The 27,989-nt window shown below is 44.9% G+C and overlaps 1 protein-coding gene across 1 annotated transcript in view; it reads left to right on the top strand.

Moving 5' to 3' along the window:
- LOC123492396 (low-density lipoprotein receptor-related protein 8-like) overlaps positions 1-27,764 on the top strand; it is a 71,824-nt gene extending 44,060 nt beyond the window's left edge. The window contains 8 exon segments of the mRNA XM_045224926.1: positions 19,204-19,345; positions 20,489-20,641; positions 21,797-21,923; positions 22,030-22,073; positions 25,780-25,848; positions 27,536-27,591; positions 27,593-27,607; positions 27,609-27,764. Of these exon segments, the coding sequence (XP_045080861.1) occupies positions 19,204-19,345; positions 20,489-20,641; positions 21,797-21,923; positions 22,030-22,073; positions 25,780-25,848; positions 27,536-27,591; positions 27,593-27,607; positions 27,609-27,764 (762 nt within the window).
- The last annotated feature ends 225 nt before the right edge of the window (positions 27,765-27,989 follow it).

A 27,989-nucleotide genomic window follows, 5' to 3' on the forward strand; every position in this document is an offset into this window, starting at 1 on the left:
AGAGAGAGAGACAATTTTGCAACCCTACTTGAATTTAATGCACGTAAAATGTCCAATTTCTCCTAGGATCAGTCAAGGAGCACAATAATTATTAGTTAATTATTTATTTAACATGAATAGTTTAAAAGCCTTGTCTAAAAGCTACATAAGTTAACACGTCCTACATAAGTTAACACGTCCTCTTGATTAAATATCCAGACACATTTTCTTTATATCTTTCAAATATCATATGTTTCCGACTTGAATATCAAATCAAATCAAATCAAATTGTATTTGTCACATACACGTGTTTAGCAGATGTTATTGCTGGTGTAGCGAAATGCTTGTGCTTCTAGCTCTGACAGTGCTGTAATATCTAACAAGTAATATCTAACAATACACACAAATCTAAGTAAGGAATGGAATTAAGAATATATACATATATGGACAAGCAATGACAGAGTGGCATGGACTACGATACAGTAGAATATTATAGAATAGAATATAGTATATACATATGAGATGAGTAGTGCAAGATATGTAAACATTATTAAAGTGACTAGTGTTCCATTTCTTAAAGTGGCCAGTGATTTCAATAGGCAGCAGCAGCCTCTAATGTGCTAGTGATGGCTATTTAACAGTCTGATGGCCTTGAGATAGAAGCTGTTTTTCATTCTCTCGGTTCTAGCTTTGATGCACCTGTACTGACCTCGCCTTCTGGATGATAGCGGGGTGAACAGGCAGTGGCTTGGGTGGTTGATGTCCTTGATGATCTTGAGACAGAAACCCCAGAAGGAAAGACAGTCATTAATGGTGTTACACAGACAGAGCTTTCACTACCCTGGATTGACCTGTCCTCCTGATCAAATATCAAAACACGTATGCTTTTAAAAACAGGTTATTACCGTGTAGTAGTTTGTTCCCTGCTTGGCTGTCCTTATCACCCGCTGGAGCAGGGGTGGGTAAACTGTTTGTTTAGCTCGAAGGACCGCACATTGGGATTTCAAAATTCAACGGAGGGCCGCACAGATGTTTTGGGGACCCATATGTTTGTCAATCAATTGCGGGCCAGGAAAAGGGCTGTTATTTATTTAATACACAACCTGTTTGGACACACCTACTCATTTAAGGGTTTTCCTTTATTTTTACAATTTTTTACACTGTAGAATAATAGTGAAGATATGAAAACTATGAAATAACACATATAGAATCATGTAGTAACCAAAAAAGTGTTAAACAAATCACAATATATTTTATATTTGAGATTCTTCAAATAGCCACCCTTTGCCTTGATGACAGCTTTGCACACTCTTGGCATTCTCTCAACCAGCTTCATGAGGTAATCACCTGGAATGCATTTCAATTAACAGGTGTGCCTTCTTAAAAGTGAATTTGTGGAATTTCTTTCCTTCTTAATGCGTTTGAGCCAATCAGTTGTGTTGTGACAAGGTATACAGAAGATAGACCTATTTGGTAAAAGACCAAGTCCATATAATGGCAAGAACAGCTCAAATAAGCAAAGAGAAATGACAGTCCATCATTACTTTAAGACATGAAGGTCAGTCAATACGGAACATTTCAAGAACTTTGAAAGTTTCAGCCGCGAAAACCATCAAGCGCTATGATGAAACTGGCTCTCATGAGGACCGCCACAGGAATGGAAGACCCAGAGTTACCTCTGCTGCAGAGGATAAGTTCAGTAGAGTTACCAGCCTCAGAAATTGCAGCCCAAATAAATGCTTCACAGAGTTAAAGTCACAGACACATCTCAACATCAACTGTTCAGAGGGGACTGTGTGAACCACTACGTGATGTTGAAATGTTTAATAGTGGAGGCAGCTCTTGTTTTCTTTGCGACTTGCGGTAACTCTCTGTGGTTCTAAATCAACAGTTGTTTAGTAGTCAAAAATGTTGGAAACATTAACTTCTTGACCATGCTGTAGGTCATGTAACTGTTTGTTACATGCAATATGCTTTGTGGACTTCACCGGACAGAGGTTGCTCTCCGGTTTTGTGATGAAACAAAAGTGTGGTTCAATTTATTCTGCCACTGTGTCTTCTTATTGTCTCGGCCTTAGGCCTAAATATCACGGTGGCAAGGCATATGAACTAACAGGTTATAGAGCAAACAACGCAATTATCACAACACATACAGTGGGGGAAAAAAGTATTTAGTCAGCCACCAATTGTGCAAGTTCTCCCACTTAAAAAGATGAGAGAGGCCTGTAATTTTCATCATAGGTACACGTCAACTATGACAGACAAAATGAGAAAGAAAAATCCAGAAAATCACGTTGTAGGATTTTTAATGAATTTATTAGCAAATGATGGTGGAAAATAAGTATTTGGTCAATAACAAAAGTTTCTCAATACTTTGTTATATACCCTTTGTTTGCAATGACACAGGTCAAACGTTTTCTGTAAGTCTTCACAAGGTTTTCACACACTGTTGCTGGTATTTTGGCCCATTCCTCCATGCAGATCTCCTCTAGAGCAGTGATGTTTTGGGGCTGTCGCTGGGTAACACGAACTTTCAACTCCCTCCAAAGATTTTCTATGGGGTTGAGATCTGGAGACTGGCTAGGCCACTCCAGGACATTGAAATGCTTCTTACGAAGCCACTCCTTCGTTGCCCGGGCGGTGTGTTTGGGATCATTGTCATGCTGAAAGACCCAGCCACGTTTCATCTTCAATGCCCTTGCTGATGGAAGGAGGTTTTCACTCAAAATCTCACGATACATGGCCCCATTCATTCTTTCCTTTACACGGATCTGTCGTCCTGGTCCCTTTGCAGAAAAACAGCCCCAAAGCATTTTACATTTACGTCATTTTAGCAGACGCTCTTATCCAGAGCGACTTACAGTTAGTGAATAACTGTAAGAATAACTGTAACTTTTTTTTTTTTATATATACTGGCCCCCCGTGGGAATCGAACCCAGAACCCTGGCGTTGCAAACACCATGCTCTATCAACTGAGCTACATCCCTGCCGGCCATTCCCTCCCCTACCCTGGACCAATTGTGCGCCGCCCCATGGGTCTCCCGGTCGCGGCCGGCTGCGACAGAGCCTGGATTCGAAACCAGGATCTCTAGTGGCACAGTTAGCACTGCGATGCAGTGCCTTAGACCACTGCGCCACTCAGGAGTACGATGTTTCCACCCCCATGCTTCACAGTAGGTATGGTGTTCTTTGGATGCAACTCAGCATTCTTTGTCCTCCAAACACGACGAGTTGAGTTTTTACCAAAAAGTTATATTTTGGTTTCATCTGACCATATGACATTCTCCCAATCCTCTTCTGGATCATCCAAATGCACTCTAGCAAACTTCAGACGGGCCTGGACATGTACTGGCTTAAGCAGGGGGACACGTCTGGCACTGCAGGATTTGAGTCCCTGGCGGCGTAGTGTGTTACTGATGGTAGGCTTTGTTACTTTGGTCCCAGCTCTCTGCAGGTCATTCACTAGGTCCCCCCGTGTGGTTCTGGGATTTTTGCTCACCGTTCTTGTGATCATTTTGACCCCACGGGGTGAGATCTTGCGTGGAGCCCCCAGATCGAGGGAGATTATCAGTGGTCTTGTATGTCTTCCATTTCCCTAATAATTGCTCCCACAGTTGATTTCTTCAAACCAAGCTGCTTACCTATTGCAGATTCAGTCTTCCCAGCCTGGTGCAGGTCTACAATTTTGTTTCTGGTGTCCTTTGACAGCTCTTTGGTCTTGGCCATAGTGGAGTTTGGAGTGTGACTGTTTGAGGTTGTGGACAGGTGTCTTTTACACTGATAACAAGTTCAAACAGGTGCCATTAATACAGGTAACGAGTGGAGGACAGAGGAGCCTCTTAAAGAAGAAGTTACAGGTCTGTGAGAGCCTGAAATCTTGCTTGTTTGTAGGTGACCAAATACTTATTTTCCACCATAATTTGCAAATAAATTCATTAAAAAAAATTCTGGAATTCTTTTTCTCAATTTGTCTGTCATAGTTGACGTGTACCTATGATGAAAATTACAGGCCTCTCTCATCTTTTTAAGTGGGAGAACTTGCACAATTGGTGGCTGACTAAATACTTTTTTACTTTTTTTCCCCACTGTAGGTTGTAATATGGCTCTTTTTTTTTTTGGGGGGGGGGGGGCTTGGCTTCCCCAGTGATTTTACCCACACACTGCTACTGTAATAGGTAACATAGGCTCATTCTGTTCAGAACAACCCAGGGTATGACGCCGTGTCATCTGGGAACTGTACATCAAACATAGTGATCATAAACGTTGACACTGTATATGACATGAGTTTTATGATATGGAAATGCGAAGTGCACAAAGCGTTTGGCTAGCTTGTATGACATCAAAGCGGTATTTATCTTTCAAAATACATAGTGTCCTCTTAATTTACAGCATTTCCCTCACTCAAGACAAAAAAAAAATTTGCAAAAGTTGTCCAATTAGCAGGAGGGATGGGGGCAACTTCTGGTCGCGTGCGGTGCTGAAGTTCAGATTGTCTGTCAGTCAAAACCCATACAGAGCTGTGAAGCACAGAGCCTATGGTCTGACACCATATATAGCATGTTACTGTACAGCCACTACATTCCAACATAGGCGTTTATCAGTGCCCAAATCTGTCATTTTTACAAGTGTAAAGGTTTAATGGTGTAAAGCCATATGATGGCACTATCATTAGCTGGGTATTGGGGTGTTATGCAGTGCTTACTGTCTGAGTTTAGTCTCCCACTGCTGTGTGTGTGTGTGTGTGTGTGTGTGTGTGTGTGTGTGTGTGTGTGTGTGTGTGTGTGTGTGTGTGTGTGTGTGTGTGTGTGTGTGTGTGTGTGTGTGTGTGTGTGTGTGTGTGTGTGTGTGTGTGTGTGGAGTCTCCGACTGCTGTGTGTGTGAGTCTGTGGGAGGCAGGTAGCCTAGCGGTTAAGAGCGTTGGGACATTAACTGAAAGGTCGCTGGTTCGAATCCCTGAGCCGACTAGGTGAAAAATCAGGCGATGTGCCTTTGAGGAAGGCACTTAACCCTAATTGCTCCTGTAAGTCGCTCAGGATAAGAGCGTCTGCTAAAATACAGAAATAGTGTGTGTCTGCTGTGCTTGTTCTGTGTTCCCCTCTGGGATAACAGACTGTTTGGAATAAACTGAGGAGACAGGAGAGGAGCTGAGTGCTGGCCAGATCTCTGTGGTTCTTAGTGCCACACACACTGCAGGCAGGACCACAACACTGGCACATATGGATCTGCAGCCACAGCTCTGGCGCACACCCATAACAAAGTTTTACTGCTGGCCCTAGTCATACTGCACACAGACAGACAAGCTGGCAGCTGGGTAGGGGTGGGCTAGAGGGAAGTGCCTGTGTGTGTGTGTGCACGTTTGTGTGCTTATGCATGCATGCACATGTGTGTGTGTGTGTGTGTGTGCATGCATGCGCGCAAGCTTATGTGTATGGGCATATGCTAGCTTCTAACATGCTGACCACACCGCTCGTGTTACGTGCGCGAGCGTTGCAAAATAAATGTACACATGCATGTTATTCAATCATTTCATCTACATTTTAGGAGCATATACAGTGGGGGAAAAAAGTATTTAGTCAGCCACCAATTGTGCAAGTTCTCCCACTTAAAAAGATGAGAGAGGCCTGTCATTTTCATCATAGGTACACGTCAACTATGACAGACAAATAGAGGAAAAAAAATCCAGAAAATCACATTGTAGGATGTCTAATGAATTTATTTGCAAATTATGGTGGAAAATAAGTATTTGGTCACCTACAAACAAGCAAGATTTCTGGCTCTCACAGACCTGTAACTTCTTCTTTAAGAGGCTCCTCTGTCCTCCACTAGTTACCTGTATTAATGGCACCTGTTTGAACTTGTTATCAGTATAAAAGACACCTGTCCACAACCTCAAACAGTCACACTCCAAACTCCACTATGGCCAAGACCAAAGAGCTGTCAAAGGACACCAGAAACAAAATTGTAGACCTGCACCAGGCTGGGAAGACTGAATCTGCAATAGGTAAGCAGCTTGGTTTGAAGAAATCAACTGTGGGAGCAATTATTAGTAAATGGAAGTCATACAAGACCACTGATAATCTCCCCTTGATCTGGGGCTCCACGCAAAATCTCACCCATGGGGTCAAAATGATCACAAGAACGGTGAGCAAAATCCCAGAACCACACGGGGGACCTAGTGAATGACCTGCAGAGAGCTGGGACCAAAGTAACAAAGCCTACCATCAGTAACACACTACGCCGCCAGGGACTCAAATCCTGCAGTGCCAGACGTGTCCCCCTGCTTAAGCCAGTACATGTCCAGGCCCGTCTGAAGTTTGCTAGAGTGCATTTGGATGATCCAGAAGAGGATTGGGAGAATGTCATATGGTCAGATGAAACCAAAATATAACTTTTTGGTAAAAACTCAACTCGTCGTGTTGAAAGGACAAAGAATGCTGAGTTGCATCCAAAGAACACCATACCTACTGTGAAGCATGGGGGTGGAAACATCATGCTTTGGGGCTGTTTTTCTGCAAAGGGACCGGGACGTAGCGGAATGGAGAGTACGTAGTGGAATGGAGAGTACGTAGCGGAATGGAGAGTAAGTAGTGGAATGGAGAGTACGTAGTGGAATGGAGAGTAAGTAGTGGAATGGAGAGTAAGTAGTGGAATGGAGAGTACGTAGTGGAATGGAGAGTACGTAGTGGAATGGAGAGTACGTAGCGGAATGGAGAGTACGTAGCGGAATGGAGAGTACATAGTGGAATGGAGAGTACGTAGCGGAATGGAGAGTACGGAGTGGAGTGGAGAGTACGTAGTGGAATGGAGAGTACTTAGTGGAATGGAGAGTACTTAGTGGAATGGAGAGTACGTAGCGGAATGGAGAGTACGTAGCGGAATGGAGAGTACGTAGCGGAATGGAGAGTACGTAGCGGAATGGAGAGTACGTAGCTACGTACTCTCCATTCCACTAAGTACTCTCCATTCCACTACGTACTCTCCACTCCACTACGTACTCTCCACTCCACTCCGTACTCTCCATTCCGCTACGTACTCTCCATTCCGCTATGTACTCTCCATTCCGCTACGTACTCTCCATTCTGCTACGTACTCTCCATTCCACTACGTACTCTCCATTCCGCTACGTACTCTCCATTCCGCTACATACTCTCCATTCCGCTACGTACTCTCCATTCCACTAAGTACTCTCCATTCCACTACGTACTCTCCATTCCGCTCCGTACTCTCCGTACCACTACGTACTCTCCATTCCACTAAGTACTCTCCATTCCACTAAGTACTCTCCATTCCACTACGTACTCTCCACATTCCGCTCCGTACTCTTCATTCCACTACGTACTCTCCATTCCGCTACGTACTCTCCATTCCGCTACGTACTCTCCATTCCGCTACGTACTCTCCATTCCGCTACGTACTCTCCATTCCGCTACGTACTCTCCATTCCGCTACGTACTCTCCATTCCGCTACGTACTCTCCATTCCGCTACGTACTCTCCATTCCGCTCCGTACGCTCCGTACTCTCCATTCCGCTACGTACTCTCCATTCAGCTACGTACTCTCCATTCCGCTACGTACTCTCCATTCAGCTACGTACTCTCCATTCCGCTACGTACTCTCCTCTCCACTCCATACTCTCCACTTCCAACTGTCCACTCCTAACACTGCTGGTATATTTGAAAGGAGCTTTTTACAATTTCAATCCAATTTTGTTTACAAATCCCTTTTTGCATCAGCAGTTGTTACAATAGCACCTACAGTAGTGCTACAGTAGAGCTACAGTAGAGCCCTACTATTAAAAGTTAATATGTGAACATTCTCTAATGCATTGGTACAGTAAGTAGCTAAAAGGAAAACCATGTTCTTATTGAAAGCTGCTACAAATGTTAGACAGCTACTGCAGGATGGGGGTTTAATAATACATCATTTATTTTCCATTTTGTGAGAAGAAAACATTTGTTTTCTTCCTACTCTAACTGACCTTGACAATGTTAGCCTTTCGTAAAAACACAATCCACTTTTATTACAGTTTTATTGGATTGTTGACACGACTCCTTCCGAAGCTGCCTCCTCTCCTTGTTCGGGCAGGCTTTGGTGTTCGTCGTCACCGGCCTTCTAGCCACTGCCGCTCCGCATCTCATCATTCCATTTGTTTTGTCTTGTTTTTCACACACACCTGGTTCATATCCCCTCATCAGTCTCTGTATAACTATCCCCTCTGCTCCACCATGTCTTTGTGTGTTATTGTTCCATGTGGAGGTGTCGCTAGCTCGTGTTGAGCATTATGTTACTTTTATCGCCGGGATATTCACCCGTGTGTTTTGTTTTCCCAGTACGCCACTAACTCCTGAGTGGCGCAGTGGTCTAAGGCACTGCATCGCAGTGCTAGCTGTGCCACTAGATATCCTGGATCGAATCCAGGCTTTGTCGTACTCTCCATTCCGCTACGTACTCTCCATTCCACTACGTACTCTCCATTCCGCTACGTACTCTCCATTCCGCTACGTACTCTCCATTCCGCTACGTACTCTCCATTCCGCTACGTACTCTCCATTCCGCTACGTACTCTCCATTCCGCTACGTACTCTCCATTCCGCTACGTATTCTCCATTCAGCTACGTACTCTCCATTCCGCTACGTACTCTCCTCTCCACTCCATACTCTCCACTTCCAACTGTCCACTCCTAACACTGCTGGTAAATTTGAAAGGAGCTTTTTACAATTTCAATCCAATTTTGTTTACAAATCCCTTTTTGCATCAGCAGTTGTTACAATAGCACCTACAGTAGTGCTACAGTAGAGCTACAGTAGAGCCCTACTATTAAAAGTTAATATGTGAACATTCTCTAATGCATTGGTACAGTAAGTAGCTAAAAGGAAAACCATGTTCTTATTGAAAGCTGCTACAAATGTTAGACAGCTACTGCAGGATGGTGGTTTAATAATACATCATTTATTTTCCATTTTGTGAGAAGAAAACATTTGTTTTCTTCCTACTCTAACTGACCTTGACAATGTTAGCCTTTCGTAAAAACACAATCCACTTTTATTACAGTTTTATTGGATTGCTGACACGACTCCTTCCGAAGCTGCCTCCTCTCCTTGTTCGGGCAGGCTTTGGTGTTCGTCGTCACCGGCCTTCTAGCCACTGCCGCTCCGCATCTCATCATTCCATTTGTTTTGTCTTGTTTTTCACACACACCTGGTTCATATCCCCTCATCAGTCTCTGTATAACTATCCCCTCTGCTCCGCCATGTCTTTGTGTGTTATTGTTCCATGTGGAGGTGTCGCTAGCTCGTGTTGAGCATTATGTTACTTTTATCGCCGGGATATTCACCCGTGTGTTTTGTTTTCCCAGTACGCCACTAACTCCTGAGTGGTGCAGTGGTCTAGGGCACTGCATCGCAGTGCTAGCTGTGCCACTAGATATCCTGGTTCGAATCCAGGCTTTGTCGTAGCCGGCTGCGACCGGGAGACCCATGGGGCGGTGCACAATTGGCCCAGCGTCGTCCAGGGTAGGGGAGGGAATGGCCGGCAGGGATGTAGCTCAGTTGGTAGAGCATGGCGTTTGCAATGCCAGGGTTGTGGGTTCGATTCCCACGGGGGACCAGTATGAAAAAAATCTAAAATAATAATAATGTATGCCCTCACTAACTGTAAGTCGCTCTGGATAAGAGTGTCTGCTAAATGACTAAAATGTAAGTCGCACTGTATTTGGTTTACACATTGCTGCGGACTGCTGTATTGGCCAAATAAACCCTATACTTTGATTTACACCTCCTGCGCCTGGCTCCGTCCTACTCACCTTTTGTTACAACTGCAGCACACATACACTAACACACACTAGTTTCCATTAGCCGGCAATTGCATTTATTTATTTAGCCGATAAATACAACTGTTGCCGGCCAAAATGACTGGGGGAAGAAAAAAAATGGCATTGCAAAATAATGCTTTTTATCCATTGATGGAAATACCAGTCGATGTAAATACATTTGACCATCGTGCCTATCGGTCTATATGTTAATTTGCATAATTTAGTGGAATTCAATTAACCTGTATCTTTATTTATCCAACAAAACTATCACACACGCACAGCTCCTCAGAGGCTGGTTGTTGCTGGAGTAAAACATGTGCTTTTACAAGCCCATTCATTGCGCAACAATTCTAAATACAATCGCGTGTTAAAAACAGTTTTGGTGCACGATTAAAAATAGCTACTATTTTTATTACTCAACTGGTAATTGAAGCACGCCTCCCATTCACAACTCAAGTGCAGGCAACAGGCCATCAGCGAGCCATCATTGATGCATTTAATCACCATTTTATTTCGCAGGGTATCTCTTTGAAATAACTTCTATATTGGGCTGGATGCTGATATGGGAAACTTGCTGAATGATCAGAGAAATGATATTCAAAGCTTTTCTTTTAGGCCGTTTACAGAAAAATAAGTATTGGATGCTTTGATAGCAATATACAACAAGAAATCCACAGGAGCCGACCAACTGGATCCTGGTCTGCTTAAGTGTGCAGCGCCCATCGTTGGCTCAATAACCCACATTTTCTATTTAACATTGGTATCAGGAAATATTCAAAATATATGGAAATCAGCCCTTGTCACTCCATAAGGGCGGGGATATTAGTGATCTTAATAATTAGCGCCCCATTTCAAGGCTTCCTTGTCTAGCTAAGATTCTTGAATCCTTGGTAAATGTATTTTGAATGTAAACCAATCAGGGTTTAGGCCTGGGCATAGCAATATTACAGCAACCACTTTAGTTGTTAATGATCTTGTCAATGCTTTAGACACTAAAATGAAAGGTGCTGCTTTGTTTGTGGACCTGTCAAAAATGTTTGATACTGTTGATCATGCTATTTTATTGAATAAGTTGTCCTCGATAGACCTGAGCTCTGACGCCTGTTCATGGTTTCATGATCATCTTAGTGACAGAACTCAGGCCATCGTGATTGATTGGGATAAGTCAGAATTTCTTGAAGTACATAAAGGTGTACCACAAGGGGTCGATTTTGGGACCTGTTATCTTCACAATTTATACTGAACAAAAATATAAACACAACATGTAAAGTGTTTCATGAGATAAAGATCTCATAAAGATCCCAGAAATGTTCCATACACACAAAAAAGCGTATTTCTCTCAGATTTAGTGCACAAATTTGTTTACATTCCTGTTAGTGAGCATTTCTCCTTTGCCAAGAAAATTCATCCACCTGACAGGTGTGGCATATCAAGAAGCTGATTATACAGTGTGATCATTACAAAGGTGCACCTTGTGCTGGGGACAATAAAAGGTCACTCAAAAATGGGCAGTTTTGTCACACAACTCAATGCCACAGATGTCTCAAGTTTTGAGGGAGCATGCAATTGGCATGCTGACTGCAGGAATGTCCAAAAGAGTTGGTGCCAGAGAATATAATGTTAATTTCTCCACCATAAGCCGCCTCCAACGTCGTTTTAGAGAATTTGGCAGTACGTCCAACCGGCCTCACAACCGCAGACCACGTGTGACCACGCCAGCCCAGGACCTGAAGAGTATTTCTGTTTGTAATAAAGCCCTTTTGTGGGGAAAAACTCATTCTGATTGGCTGGGCCTGGCTCCCCAGTGGGTGGGCCTATGCTCTTCCAGGCCCACCCATGGCTGCGCCCCTGCCCAGTCATGTGAAAACCATCAATTAGGGCCTAATGAATTTATTTCAATTGACTGATTTCCTTCTATGAACTGTAACTCAGTAAATTCTTTGAAATTGTTGCATATTGCGTTTATATTTTTGTTCAGTATATATAAACACGGTTGGTCAATCTGTTAAAATGTTTTAACTTCATCTCTATGCAGATGATACTATTATGTATACTATTGCTCCGACTGTTAATCTGGCTGTGTTAAAACTACAGTCAGATTTTATAGCTATGCAGGAATCCCTTGCTGATTTAAAACTTGTGCTTAATACAGGCAAAACGAAATACATGTTGTTTTTAAACTCCCGTAAGAATGTTTCAGATAAACTACATGTTCACTCATTAGATGGTTCTCCAATCAAACATGTTCCCGCATATAAATACTTAGGCATTTGAATTGATAAGGATTTGATGTTTTAAAAAACATATACAGTGGTGAGAACAAGTATTTGATACACTGCCGATTTTGCAGGTTTTCCTACTTACAAAGCATGTAGAGGTCTGTAATTTTTATCATAGGTACACTTCAGCTGTGAGAGACGGAATCTAAAACAAAAATCCAGAAAATCACATTGTATGATTTTTAAGTAATTAATTTGCATTTTATTGCATGACATAAGTATTTGATACATCAGAAAAGCAGAACTTAATATTTGGTACAGAAACCTTTGTTTGTAATTACAGAGATCATACGTTTCCTGTAGGTCTTGACCAGGTTTGCACACACACTGCAGCAGGGATTTTGGCCCACTCCTCCATACAGACCTTCTCCAGATCCTTCAGGTTTCGGGGCTGTCGCTGGGCCACAGACTTTCAGCTCCCTCCAAAGATTTTCTATTGGGTTCAGGTCTGGAGACTGGCTAGGCCACTCCAGGACCTTGAGATGCTTCTTACGGAGCCACTCCTTAGTTGCCCTGGCTGTGTGTTTCAGGTCATTGTCATGCTGGAAGACCCAGCCACGACCCATTTTCAATGCTCTTACTGAGGGAAGGAGGTTGTTGGCCAAGATCTCACGATACATGGCCCCATCCATCCTCCCCTCAATACGGTGCAGTCGTCCTGTCCCCTTTCCAGAAAAGCATCCCCAAAGAATGATGTTTCCACCTCCATGCTTCACGGTTGGGATGGTGTTCTTGGGGTTGTACTCATCCTTCTTCTTCCTCCAAACACAGCGAGTGGAGTTTAGACCAAAAAGCTCTATTTTTGTCTCATCAGACCACATGACCTTCTCCCATTCCTCCTCTGGATCATCCAGATGGTCATTGGCAAACTTCAGACGGGCCTGGACTGGCTTGAGCAGGGACACCTTGCGTGCGCTGCAGGATTTTAATCCATGACGGCGTAGTGTGTTACTAATGGTTTTCTTTGAGACTGTGGTCTCAGCTCTCTTCAGGTCATTGACCAGGTCCTGCTGTGTAGTTCTGGGCTGATCCCTCACCTTCCTCATGATCATTGATGCCCCACGAGGTGAGATCTTGCATGGAGCCCCAGACCGAGGGTGATTGACCGTCATCTTGAACTTCTTCCATTTTCTAATAATTGCGCCAACAGTTGTTGCTTTCTCACCAAGCTGCTTGCCTATTGTCCTGTAGCCCATCCCAGCCTTGTGCAGGTCTACAATTTTATCCCTGATGTCCTTACACAGCTCTCTGGTCTTGGCCATTGTGGAGAGTTTGGAGTCTGTTGATTGAGTGTGTGGACAGGTGTCTTTTATACAGGTAACGAGTTCAAACAGGTGCAGTTAATACAGGTAATGAGTGGAGAACAGGAGGGCTTCTTAAAGAAAAACTAACAGGTCTGTGAGAGCCGGAATTCTTACTGGTTGGTAGGTGATCAAATACTTATGTCATGCAATAAAATGCAAATGAATTACTTAAAAATCATACAATGTGATTTTCTGGATTTTTGTTTTAGATTCCTTCTCTCACAGTTGAAGTGTACATATGATAAAAATTACAGACCTCTACATGCTTTGTAAGTAAGAAAACCTGCAAAATCGGCACTGTATCAAATACTTGTTCTCCCCACTGTAGATGAGCTGGTTATGAAGCTAAGATTTAAAATTGTCTTTTTCTACAGAAACAGATCGTGCTTTTCTCTAAGCAGTATGTATAATGTGTATATTTATGTTGTATTATAAAGGGCGGAATTGAAAAAGAGACCTAGGTCTCAATATGTCTTCCCTGTTAAAATAAAGGTTAAATAAAACATTTAATAAATACAAATATATTATAATTCGCAATGGATGTATAAAAGAACAACAAGACTTTCCTACATGTCAGGTACTTCCATGCGTGCTCAGGTGCACGCGCTCCCTCAACACTATCAGGATAGAGAAACCAGACGCTTGCTCATTGCTCACATGGAGCACTCCAAACAAAAGCCATTGTAAAAAAATCTCGTAAATGATGGTTATGAAATAAACCAAAACTTGTTTCTCACAAGTATAGCATTTTGTGAACTCTGCAAACAACGTTTCCACGCTGAGAATGAGAACGGTAAATGACTAATTAATACATGCATTAACAGAAATTAATGTAACCAAATGACGGGGATTAAAGGTACATTTACTACTGGTGACATATGTAAAGGGATTATTATTTTTTTATTATAGAAGGGCAAACAATTCATACAATGAAACAATGAATGTGCAAGAATTGGCGGGAGACAGCTGAGCCATTCTGGAGAGAGAACCATTCTTTATAAAAGAATGGCGCCGGAGGGGATGACTGCCATTTTACGGGCTCCTAACCAATTGTGCTATTTTGTGTGTTTTTTCGCATTTTTTGTAATTTATTTTGTACATAATTTTGATGCTACCGTCTCTTATGACCAAAAGGAGCTTCTGGATATCAGAACAGCGATTACTCACCTCGAACTGGATGAAGATTTTTTCTTTAATGAGTCTGACGCGAAGGATATAATGTTGCTCCCAGACAAGGCCCAAATCCCCGTCATTCGCATGAAGAAAATAAGGAAATACAGGGGGCGGAGATCGGTGCCTTGTGAGAATTAGTTGGCCAACGTGCAATCACTGCATAATAAACTGGATGAGCTCCGTTCGAGGCTATCCTACCAAAGGGACATTAATAACTGTAATGTCTTATGTTTCACCGAGTCGTGGCTAAACGACGACACGGATAATATACAGTTGGCTGGGTTTTCCGTGTATCGGCAGGACAGAACAGCTACGTCCGGTAAGACGAGGGATGGGGGTGTCTGTCTATTTGTCAATAACAGCTGGTGCGTGATGTCTAATAATAAGGTAGTCTCAAGGTATTGCTTTCCTGAGGTAGAGCACACTATCTACCAAGAGAGTTTTCATCTATATTCTTTGTAGCTGTCTATTTACCACCACAAACCGATGCTGGCACTGAGACCAAACTCAAAGAACTGTATACGGCCGTAAGCAAACAGGAAAACGCTCATCCAGAGGCGGCGCTCCTAGTGGCCGGGGACTTTAAGGCAGGCAAACTTAAATCCGTTTTACCTCATTTTTACCAGCATGTCACATGTGCAACCAAAGGAAAAAAAACTCTAGACAACCTTTACTCCACACACAGAGACTCCATTTGGAAAATCTGACCATAATTCTATCCTCCTGATTCCTGCTTACAAGCAAAAACTAAAGCAGGAAGTACCAGTGACTCGCTCAATAAGGAAGTGGTCAGATGACGCGGATGCTACACTACAGGACTGTTTTGCTAGCACAGACTGGATTATGTTCCGGGATTCATCAAATGGCATTGAGGAGTATATCACCTCAGGTACCGGCTTCATCAATAAATGCATTGACGACGTCGTCCCTACGGTGACCGTATGTACATATCCCACCCAGAAGTCATGGATTACAGGCAACATCCGCACCGAGCTAAAGGCTAGAGCTGCCACTTTCAAGGAGCGGGACACTAATCCGGACGCTTACAAGAAATCCCGCTATGCCCTCAGACGAACCCTTAAACAGGCAAAGTGTCAATACAGGACTAAGATTGAATCCTAATACACCGGCTCTGACGCTCGTCGGATGTGGCAGGGCTTGCAAACTATTACAGACTACAAAGGGAAACCCAGCCGCGAGCTGCCCAGTGACGCGAGCCTACCAGACGGGCTAAATGCCTTTTATGCTCACTTCGAGGCAAGCAACACTGAAGCATGCATGAGAGAACCAGCTGTTCCGGACGACTGTGTGATCACGCTCTCCGTAGCCGATGTGAGCAAGGCCGCGGGGCCAGACGGATTACCAGGACGTTTACTCAGAGCATGCGCGGACCCACTCGCAAGTGTCTTCACTGACATTTTCAATCTCTCCCTGACCGAGTCTTTAATACCTACATGTTTCAAGCAGACCACCATAGTCCCTGTGCCCAAGAAAGCGAAGGTAACCTGCCTAAACAGGCCCCCATTAACATCGACGGGGCTGTAGTGGAGTGGGTCGAGAGTTTCAAGTTCCTTGGTGTCCACATCACCAACAAACTATCATGGTCCAAACACACAAAGACAGTCGTGAAGAGGGCACAACAACACATTTTTCCCCTCAGGAGACTGAAAAGATGTTGCATGGGTCTCCAGATCCTCAAAAAGTTATACTGCTGCACCATCGAGAGCGTACTGACCGCTTGCATCACCGCCTGGTATGGCAACTGCTCGGCATCCGACCGTAAGGTGCTACAGAGGGTAGTGCGTACGGCCCAGTACATCACTGGGGCCAAGCTCCCTGCCATCCAGGACCTATATACTAGGCGGTGTCAGAGGAAGACCCTAAAAATTGTCAAAGACTCCAGTCACCCAAGTCATAGACTGTTCTCTCGGCTACAGCACAGCAAGCGGTACCGGAGGTCCAAAAGGCTCCTTAACAGCTTCTACCCCCAAGCTATAAGACTGCTGAACAATTAATAAAATGGCCACTCTGACTATTTGCATTGCATTTTGCATTTTAGATGCTTTTCACTGACAGCCGCAACTCAATAATCAGCTAGGCCTATTGTCACGCGTGCTGCCCAAATTGCGGGCTTGTGATTTGAAACAATCCATTGCTAAAATAAATGTAAGAAGCTAATGATCCTCGATTCCTCTGTGGCTAAGTCGTGCTTTCTGGTGAAGTATTTTGAATGATTTTATTTATTTCTGTATAGACAGGATAAATTATATAATTTTGGCAAATGTATTTCCATTTACTTCCCTATTGGACCCACTGCTATGCCATTTCTCTCCTGGTCTATTGGTTTTCATATCAACTGTCTTTTGTTGTCCAGAAGTCAAAGGCACAATCCTAGTCATATTAGCAACCCATCCTAGTTTTTGCATCTTTACATTCCCTGTTTTCATCTCTGTTACATATGGAACAGCTACCAGGTGCTCTGTTTAGAATGGTGTTTTCCCAGGTGCTCTGTTTAGAATGGTGTTTTCCCAGGTGTTCTGTTTAGAATTGTGTTTTCCCGTGAATTGCATTTTGGCAAATGTTTGAAAATGACATTATTGGCTGCTTAATTACATGAGTTGCATGTTATGTTAAGATGCATTACCATAATCTAAATGTGATTTCTGTCATTCTGAGCACTGTGGGTGGACGCCCTAATGGGTTTATGAACCCAATGCATATGGGTCCAGTACATTTCTTAAATGGCCGATACATTTAAATCTTCCCAGTCACGTTGTCCGGCGCCATATTTTCCTAACGGCAACCCTGGTGTGTGTGTGTGTGTGTACACGCACACACACTCTCATACAGTTGAAATCGGAAGTTTACATACACCTTAGCCAAATACATTTAAACTCAGTTTTTCACAATTCCTGACATTTAATCCTAGTAAAAATTCCCTGTTTTAGGTCAGTTAGGATCACCACTTTATTTTAAGAATGTGAAATGTCGGAATAATACTAGAGAGAAAGATTTATTTCAGCATTTATTTATTTCATCACATTCCCAGTGGGTCAGAAGTTTACATACACTAAAATAGTATTTTGTAGCATTGCCTTTAAATTGTTTAACTTGGGTCAAACGTTTCGGGTAGCCTTCCACAAGCTTCCCACAATAAGTTGGGTGAATTTTGGCCCATTCCTCCTGACAGAGCTGGTGTAACTGAGTCAGGTTTGTAGGCAAACTTGCTCGCACACGCTTTTTCAGTTCTGCCCACAAATGTTCCATAGGATTGAGGTCAGGGCTATGTGATGGCCACTCCAATACCTTGACTTTGTTGTCCTTAAGCCATTTTGCTTGGGGTCATTGTCCATTTGGAAGACCCATTTGCGACCAAGCTTTAACCTCCTGACTGGTGTCTTGAGATGTTGCTCAATATATCCACATCATTTTCCTTTCTCATGATGCCATCTATTTTGTGAAGTGCACCAGTCCCTCCTGCAGCAAAGCACCCCCACAGCATGATGCTGCCACCCCCGTGCTTCACGGTTGGGATGGTGTTCTTCGGCTTGCAAGCATCCCCCTTTTTCCTCCAAACATAACGATGGTCAAACAGTTATATTTTTGTTTCATTATACCAGAGGACATTTCTCCAAAAAGTACGATCTTTGTCCCCATGTGCAGTTGCAAACCGTAGTCTGGCTTTTTTATGGCGGTTTTGGAGCAGTGGCTTCTTCCTTGCTGAGCAGCCTTTCAGCTTATGTCGATATAGGACTCGTTTTACTGTGGATATAGATACTTTTGTACCTGTTTCCTCCAGCATCTTCACAAGGTCCTATGCTGTTGTTCTGGAATTTTCCAAGCTGTTTAAAGGCACAGTCAACTTAGTGTATGTAAACTTCTGACCCACTGGAATTGTGATACAGTGAATTATAAGTGAAATAATCTGTCTGTAAACAATTGTTGGAAAAATTACTTGTGTCATGCACAAAGTAAATGTCCTAACCGACTTGCCAAAACTACAGTTTGTTAACAAGAAATTTGTGGAGTGGTTGAAAAACAAGTTTTAATGACTCCAACTTCCCCTCTCCTCAAACACACACACACTTCCGTACCGCAAGATGTAACATCTCGCCGCCAAACTCTTATGGGCATTAAGCTCTTGGTTTCCACATCAGTCGCGGAATGATGTCAGCTCCCCTCCGCAGAACGTCTTTTGAAGGCTGATAATGTTAGGGGAACATTCCAGTAAACAAAAAATAAACAACAACAACAGGGTGAAGTCGGGTTGCAGTCAGAGTTTACCTCCAACGGAGGAGCAGTGGAATGGAATGCTCACCCTTACAGTAGCGTTGAGAGATACAGTACCTAGATATTTCTGAACTGTAAAAGTATAGCTTATTCACATGACATTGCTTGAGAAGTCAGACTGGCAGTATGTCTGTTTGTCCGTGAGTCAAATGTATTTTAACAACCCCTTTTACAACAACATTTCCCCAAAGTCCTTACTCTTGCACGCTGCTTTCAAAGTCTCACATTAGCTAGCTCGGCCTTGTATACATCACAGTGCTGTCTGTCTGATGCATCATAGATACTTACACAACGTTATTGATGTACGAAGTGATTGTTGTATTCATTGCTTCTCCCTCCCTCCCACATCTCTATACTCCTGTCAGGACCGTATCTACTGGACAGACCGGGAGAGGGAGGCGGTGTACAGCGCTAACAGGCTAACCGGCCAGGACATCAGCACAGTGGCCGAGCACCTCAACGACCCCCACGACATAGTGGTCTTCCACCCGCTCCGTCAGCTACCAGGTGTGTGTGTGTGTGGGGGGTGTAGTAGTGTGTGTGTGGGGGGAAGGGTGTAGTAGTGTGTGGGGGTGTAGTGAAGGGGGGGGGGGGTGTAGTAGTGTGTGTGGTTATGTGTGTGGGGGGGTAGTGTGTGTGGGGGGTGTAGTAGTGTGTGGGGGTGTAGTGTGGGGGGTGTTAGTGTGGGGGGTGAGTAGTGTGTGGGGGAAGGGGGAGAGGTGGGGTGGGGGTGAGGGGGTGTAGTAGTGTGTGGGAAGGGGGTGGGGGAGGGGGTGTAGTAGTGTGTGGAAGGGGGGTAGTGTGGGGGGTGTAGTAGTGTGTGGGGAAGGGGTGGGGGAGGGGGGTGTAGTAGTGTGTGTGTGTGGGGTTAGTGTGGGGGTGTAGTAGTGTGTGGGGGAAGGGGGGGGGGTGTAGTAGTGTGTGTGTGTGGGGGGGGGTGTAGTAGTGTGTGTGTGTGTGGGGGGTGTAGTAGTGTGTGGGGAAGGGGGTGGGGGAGGGGGGGGGTGTAGTAGTGTGTGTGAGTGAGAGACCGAGAAATAACTTCACCCAAAATGTGCACATATCACCTGGACTAGCAAGGAATTGCTCAGATCTCATCTTGCACATTTGTTGTTTCCAGCATGGTGTCAAAGCTAGCTAGCGAGACTCTCCTTTCTCCGATTGGTCTGACTGTCGGTCTCTTTATATCTGTCTCTGACTGTGTCTCTGACTGTGTGTCTGTCTCTGACTGTGTCTCTGACTGTGTGTCTGTCTCTGACTGTGTGTCTGTCTCTGACTGTGTGTCTGTCTCTGACTGTGTCTCTGACTTGTTTCTCTGTGCTTTTTCTGCTGTGTCTCTGTCTCTGACTGTGTCTCTGACTCTCTCTTTGTGTCTCTGTCTCTGTGTCTCTGACTGTCTCTGACTGTCTCTGACTGTCTCTTTGTGTCTCTGTCTCTCACTGTGTCTCTGACTGTCTCTTTGTGTCTCTGTCTCTGTGTCTCTGACTGTCTTTTTGTCTCTGACTGTCTCTTTGTGTCTCTGACTGTCTCTTTGTGTTTCTGACTGTCTCTTTGTGTTTCTGACTGTCTCTTTGTGTCTCTGACTGTTTCTTTGTGTCTCTTTGTGTCTTTGTCTCTGATTGTGTGTCTGTCTCTTTCTCCCCCACTAAGGCCCAGACAGCTGTAACCTGGGCAGTGAGGACAACGGTGGCTGTGAGTACCTGTGTCTCAAAGCCCCCCAGATCACGGAGCACTCCCCCAAATACACCTGCGCCTGCCCCACAGGACAGGACCTGGGCCCCGACATGCGCGCCTGCGTGCCAGGTGAGAGAGAGTGTGTGTGTGTGGGTGGGTGGGTGTTAGTGGAGGCTGGTGGAGGGAGAAATCAGAGGATGGGCTCAACTGATATCGTTCCATTCATTCCATTCTATCCGTTACCATAAGCCCATCCTCCGATTTAAAGTGACACCAGCCTCTACTACTGTGTGGGATTTGACTTTATTTGAGGTTTTGATTGAGTAAAACTATGTTATGATCACCTTAAAGTCTAATCGTGTTCTAGTCTAATCATGTTCTAGTCTAATCGTGTTCTAGTCTAATTGTGTTCTAGTCTAATTGTGTTCTAGTCTAATTGTGTTCTAGTCTAATAGTGTTCTAGTCTAATAGTGTTCTAGTCTAATAGTGTTCTAGTCTAATCGTGTTCTAGTCTAATCGTGTTCTAGTCTAATTGTGTTCTAGTCTAATTGTGTTCTAGTCTAATTGTGTTCTAGTCTAATATTGTTCTAGTCTAATATTGTTCTAGTCTAATATTGTTCTAGGCTAATTGTGAATAATGATAAGTGAGAAAGTTACAGAGGCATAAATATCATACCCTCCTGTTATTGGTAATGGTGAGAGGTTAGCATGTCTTGGGGGGTATGATCTTTGACCCTCTGTAACTTTCTCACTCCTCATTATTCACGATTCATTCAGGATTATCCGTATTCATGGTAGCATCCACGTTAATGTAGAAGAGTTTAGAAACAGTATATTCTTATTTACAATAAAAGTGACTCCAAAATGACACAAAACATTAATGACCATTAATTTCTATTGGGTACAACATAATATGAAACACAACCAAAGCAAACTGCAAATGCATCCAACAAGTTTGTAGAGTCATTGTGTGCTAGGAATATGGGACCAAATACTAAACTTTTGACGACATTTAATAAACTATAAGTGAATTTGTCCAAATACTTATGACTTCTTTAAATGCGGGGACTAGATAAATAAAGTGCTTTCATTTCTAAACGGTGAATCAGATATGTATGAAAATACCCTAAAATAAAAGGTTACATTATGTGTTGTTGCATCATATGAAACATTTGATCTCAAATCCAAAATGCTGCAGTATTGAGCCAAATTAAAAGTTTTAGCTTCACTGTCCAAATAAGTTGCTAGACTGTAACTAATATTGACTTTTCCTTCTTCCTCTAGATACTACCACATCGTCGATCTGTGGCCATCACCATGGCAACGGTCGCTCAACGACAAGGACTCCCCACGCACTTCTGGGTCGTCCCAGGCAGACGCGGGTGCCCGACCTCACCCCAGCCCCCCTCTAGCACCCCAGAGCGCCCCCCTACCCCTAAACCTGGGGTGGTGGAGAAGGAGGGCAGGGGGTTTGGATCCCGCTGCTGACACCAAAATCATCATCACCTCCACCACAGTAGGCTTCGTCTCGTCAAGGAGGACAGCAACCTCTCCCACCACTGTGAGTGTGGGTGTTTGTGTGTGTGGGTGGGTGTTTGTGTGTGTGTGTGGGTGGGTGTTTGTGTGTGTGGGTGGGTGTTTGTGTGTGTGGTGGGTGTGTGTGTGTGTGGGTGGGTGTGTGTGTGTGTGGGTGGGTGTGTGTGTGTGTGGGTGTTTGTATGTGTGGGTGTTTGTATGTGTGGGTGTTTGTGTGTGTGGGTGTTTGTGTGTGTGGGTGTTTGTATGTGTGGGTGTTTGTGTGTGTGGGTGTTTGTGTTTGTGTGTGGGTGTTTGTGTGTGTGTGTTTGTGTGTTGGTGTTTGTGTTTGTGTGTGTGGGTGTTTGTGTGTGTGGGTGTGTGGGTGTTTGTGTGTGTGTGTGTTTGTGTGTTGGTGTTTGTGTTTGTGTGTTGGTGTTTGTGTTTGTGTGTGTGGGTGTTTGTGTGTGTGGGTGTTTGTGTGTGTTTGTGTTTGTGTGTGTGTGTTTGTGTGTTGGTGTTTGTGTTTGTGTTTGTGGGTGTGGGTGTTTGTGTGTGTGGGTGTTTGTGTGTGGGTGTTTGTGTGTGCTATGCAGTATGTTTGTACTGTGTTTAACAGACATAAATAAGTGGCAATTAGCTACATAGTAAAATAGATTGCGACAGCACACCATAAATAAGCTTCAATTATCCATTTATTCCACTTATTCTAGTAATTAGCTTCAGCAATTAGCATGGATGTGCAACTTTCAATCATTTAGAGAGATAGAAACAACATTTCACCTAGCTGGCATGATCATATAATATTTCATTATTGTGTGTGAGTGTGAGGGGAATAGAGGTGGGTATATACACTACATGACCAAAAGTATGTGGACACCTGCTCGTCGAATATCTCGTTCCAAAATCATGGGGCATTAATATGGAGTTGGTCCCCCCTTTGCTGCTATAACAGCCTCCACTCTTCTGGGAAGGCTTTCCACTAGATGTTGGAACATTGCTGCGGGGGACTTGCTTCCATTCAGCCACAATAGCATTAGTGAGGTTCGGGCACTGATGTTGGGCGATTAGTCCTGGCTCGCAGTCGGCGTTCCAATTCATCCCAAAGGTGTTCGATGGGGTTGAGGTCAGGGCTCTGTGCAGGCCCAGTCAAGCTCTTCCACACCGATCTCGACAAACTATTTCTGTATGGACCTCGCTTTGTGCACGGGGTCATTGTCATGCTGAAACAGGAAAAGACCTTTCCCCAAACTGTTGCCACAAGTTTGGAACCACAGAATCGTCTAGAATGTCATTGTATGCTGTAGCGTTAAGATTTCCCTTCACTGGAACTAAAGGGGCCTAGCCCGAACCATGAAAAACAGCCCCAGACCATTATTCCTCCAACTTTATAGTTGGCACTATGCATTGGGGCAGGTAGCGTTCTCCTGGCATCCGCCAAAACCCAGATTTGTCTGTCAGACTGCCAGATGGTGAAGCGTGATTCATCATCCAGAGAACGCGTTTCCACTGCTCCAGAGTCCAATGGTGGCGAGCTTTACACCACTCCAGCCGACGCTTGGCATTGCGCATGGTGATGTGTATGTGGCTGCTCGGCCATGGAAACCCATTTCATGAAGCTCCTGACAAACAGTTCTTGTGCTGACGTTGCTTCCAGAGGCAGTTTGGAACTTCGGTAGAGTGTTGGAACCGAGGACAGACTATTTAAACGCGCTACGCTCTTCAGCACTCGGCGGTACCGTTCTGTGGCCTTGTGTGGCCTACCACTTGCGGCTGAGCCGTTGTTGCTCCTAGACGTTTCCTACTTCTACAACAACACACATACAGTTGATCGGTGCAGCTCTAGCAGTGCAGAAATTTGACGAACTGACTTGTTGGAAAGGTGGCATCCTATGGTTAGGGCAGTGAGGAAGCAGGAGGGAGCAGCTGGTTAGGGCAGTGAGGAAGCAGGAGGGAGCAGCTGGTTAGGGCAGTGAGGAAGCAGGAGGGAGCAGCTGGTTAGGGCAGTGAGGAAGCAGGAGAGAGCAGCTGGTTAGGGCAGTGAGGAAGCAGGAGGGAGGCAGGAGCAGTCATCTGATGAAGCTTCTGTGGCCTAGCGCACTGCCACCCTCTTTAGAATGTGTGTGTGTGTGTGCTTGCACATCTGTGTGTGTGTGTGTGTTCGGAGTTAGAGAGGGGTAGGTAGAGTACAGGTGACTTTGTACTAATGGAGGCTTTTATAGAGATTATGTATAGAAGGGTAAGGACAGTGCCAAGGTAATTCAGCCCTGTACCAGGGGTCATGAGGGGTAATACAACCCTGTACCAGGGGTCACGAGGGGTAATGCAACCCTGTACCAGGGGTCATGAGGGTAATACAACCCTGTACCAGGGGTCATGAGGGTAATACAACCCTGTACCAGGGTGTCACGAGGGTAATACAACCCTGTACCAGGGGTCGTGAGGGGTAATACAACCCTGTACCAGGGGTCATGAGGGTAATGCAGCCCTGTACCAGGGATCGCGAGGGGTAATACAACCCTGTACCAGGGGTCTGAGGGGTGTACAACCCCTGTACCAGGATCATGAGGGTAATACAACCCTGTACCTGGGGTCATGAGGGGTAATATCAACCCTGTACCAGGGTCATGAGGGGTAAACAACCCTGACCAGGGTCACGAGGGTTACAGCCCTGTACCAGGGGTCACGAGGGGGTAATACAACCCTGTACCAGGGGTCACGAGGGGTAATACAACCCTGTACCAGGGTCATGAGGGGTAATACAACCCTGTACCAGGGGTCATGAGGGTAATACAACCCTGTACCAGGGGTCACAAGGGGAATACAACCCTGTACCAGGGGTCACGAGGGTAATAACAACCCTGTACCAGGGGTCATGAGGGATACAACCCTGTACCAGGGGTCATGAGGGGTAATACAGCCCTGTACCAGGGATCATGAGGGTAATACAACCCCTGTACCAGGGTCATGAGGGTATACAACCCCTGTACCAGGGATCATGAGGGGTAATACAGCTCCTGTACCAGGGATCATGAGGGGGTAATACAGCTCTGTATGGGGTCATCGAGGGGAGAAGTGAGACAGTGAGAAATGCCACTTATGTAATATCCTTTTATTTTCTCTTTCTCCCCTCTTTCTGTCCCTATCACTGTCTCTCACTTTTAATTCCCCTCTCTCTTTTCTTCTCTGCACACTCCCTCTCCTGTCTTTCTCTCTCTCTCTCTCTCTCTCTCTCTCTCTCTCTCTCTCTCTCTCTCTCTCTCTCTCTCTCTCTCTCTCTCTTTCTCTTCCCTCTTCTCTCTCTCTCTCTTTCTCTCTCTCTCTCTCTCTCTCTCTCTCTCTCTCTCTCTCTCTCTCTCTCTCTCTCTCTCTTTCTCTCTCCTCTCTCTCTCTCTCTCTTTCCCTACTCCTCTCTCTCTCTCTCTCTCTCTCTCTCTCTCGCTCTCTCTCTCTCTCTCTCTCTTTCCTCTCTCTCTCTCTCTCTCTCTCTCTCTCTCTCACCTCTCTCTCTCTCTCTCTCTCTCGGCTCTCTCTCTCTCTCTCTCTTCTCTCTCTCTCTCTCTCTTCTCTCTCTTCTCTCCTCTCTCTCCTCTCTCTCTCTTTTTCTCTCCTCTCTCTCTCTTTTTCCTTTTCTCTCCTCTCTCTCTTTTCTCTCTCTCTCTCTCTCTCTCTCTCTCTCTCTCTCTCTCTCTCTCTCTCTGTCTCTCTCTCTCTCTCTCTCGCGCTTTCCTCCACCCCCTCTCTCTCTGTAGCTGGAAGTGAGCATTTCCTCCTAGGTGAGAACATGACAGTTGCAGTTCTGGGAGTAGTGATCCCCATAGGTAAGTACATGTCCTCTCTGTGCTCCACAGGGGCTGCTTCTCCTGTCCCACCTGCTATATTTATCTCCTTTCCACTCGATCCTGGTTCAGTTTGGACCAGAGGGACCATGTCTAGAGACATGGCCCTACGCTCCCTATCCACTGATCCTGGTTCAGTTTGGACCAGAGGGACCATGCCTAGAGACATGGCCCTACACTCCTATCCACTGATCCTGGTTCAGTTTGTACCAGATGGACCATGCCTAGAGACAAGGCCACTCAGAAGCCATGGTGTGTTTGTCTTGACATTCTGCCACTGCATATCCATTCATGTATTGTCTGTGTTGGGTACGTTCCAACCAAAACAACCATAGACCTTCAGGTGGCTGTGCGTTTGTTTGCATATATTATTGCAGGTAGTCAGAAAAACCCATAGAGATGAGAGGTAGTCTAAACTGATGAAAAAACGGACTGAAACAGCAGGGGGCTAAACTGGATTTGTCCAATAAGACAGCTCATTTTTTGTTTTACGCTGCAAATGTTTTACGTTGCTTGCCCTAATGAACGTGACCCTGTAATTCTGTCGTTTTCTGGAGTGTTTTATCATAATTAATGTGGAGCTGAGGCTTTACGTGTAGGTCATACTGAGGGCATATAGTCTCTCCTCAGAGTAATGGACACACTGGTGGTCACAGGGACAGCCGAGACTCACCAAGGTGAATTAGATTAGCAGGGAATTAGCCATTCAGCAGAAAGAACCCAGCTATGTTTGGGCTGACCCCTTCACCTGGCCCCACCACCTAATCTGCATAAGGTGATATAGACAGGACAGGATTTACCCATATAAGGTAATAATGTCCTCAGCATAATAATGGTATTGTGATGATGATAATATGTTTTTACTCAGGGAAAGAGAGAAAGTTAGTAAGTCTCTGTACTAAAATGTAAATCAATTACAATGAACACTTAGATGATGAAATTATGTCACCTTTTAACTGAAGATAATCTGAAACTCCTTTTGAATCCAGCTAATATTAAAGTGTAATTCATCTGCAGTTAAAGTTGACCTGTAGTAATACTCAATTGAAATATTATGTTGAAGTAGCTAGTGAAGGTAATGTTAGCTTCTACCTAGGATGGGATGTCTTCCAGACACTCTTGTCTCTCGATACTTAAATGTATTAGTAAAGGACAGAACCCTTAAAGATTCTAGTAAATCCTCCGTTTTATGAGCTTGCTGGACAGTTGATGTTCCTCTGTGCCAAACTGTACTTCACTGCCCAAAATTCCAGTCCATATAGCCACAGAATACAGAATACTGCCTCAAGCCCAGTTTTTGCGAAGATCTCTCAGAAATGGCCCATATGGCATGACTTGGGGTCACGGTTACACAGACCCTAGTTGCCTCCAGAAGTTCTGAGACAACCATACTGCTGCCTAGAAATGTGTTCTTCAAAGTAATGAGATTATACCCTGATGATATTAATGGCATTTAATCCACCAGCCTAGCACAGAAATCTCAACACGTCCCGCGTCCCCCTCCCCGCTCTGCCCCCCCGCATGCCTTAATTTGCTCTACTTCATCTCTGTGCCTTTCTGTCTCATGGTCCGACGACATTAACGCTCTCCCATCTCCCCCATCTTCCCGTGTCCCCCCCCACCCCCCCCATCCTTCCCCCCTGCCACTGTGTATGTTAAACACATGCAGTTCCTATTGTTGCCACAGTGATCTTCGGCCTGCTCTGCACTGGGGTCTACCTGGTTTTGGCGGAACTATCGGCAAAACGCCTACCAAGAGCATGAATTTTGACAACCCTGTCTACCGCAAGACCACGGGCGAGGGCGAGGAGGATGAGATTCACATCGGCCGGACGGACGGCGGCTGGGTGGCCACCACGGTCACCACCCATACCCAGCCGGAGTGGGGTGTGGCGTAGTCGGGCGGAGGTGAAATACATGCCCACAGTTCATTGCGCTGCCACTGGGTGGCAGTATGCCCGATCCGGGGGACTCATTGGTACACGGAGCAGCCCAGCTGTCTACTACGGCGAAGTGAGATGGATATAGTGGGAGTATGGATACAAGGGTACAAGATGGCCGCTCAGGGGGTTAATTTTCAAGATGGTCGCTTCGCCCAGGCACACGCACACTCAGTACTGAGG

This window comes from Coregonus clupeaformis, chromosome 14 (assembly GCF_020615455.1).
Source record: "Coregonus clupeaformis isolate EN_2021a chromosome 14, ASM2061545v1, whole genome shotgun sequence".
Classification (NCBI taxonomy): domain Eukaryota; kingdom Metazoa; phylum Chordata; class Actinopteri; order Salmoniformes; family Salmonidae; genus Coregonus; species Coregonus clupeaformis.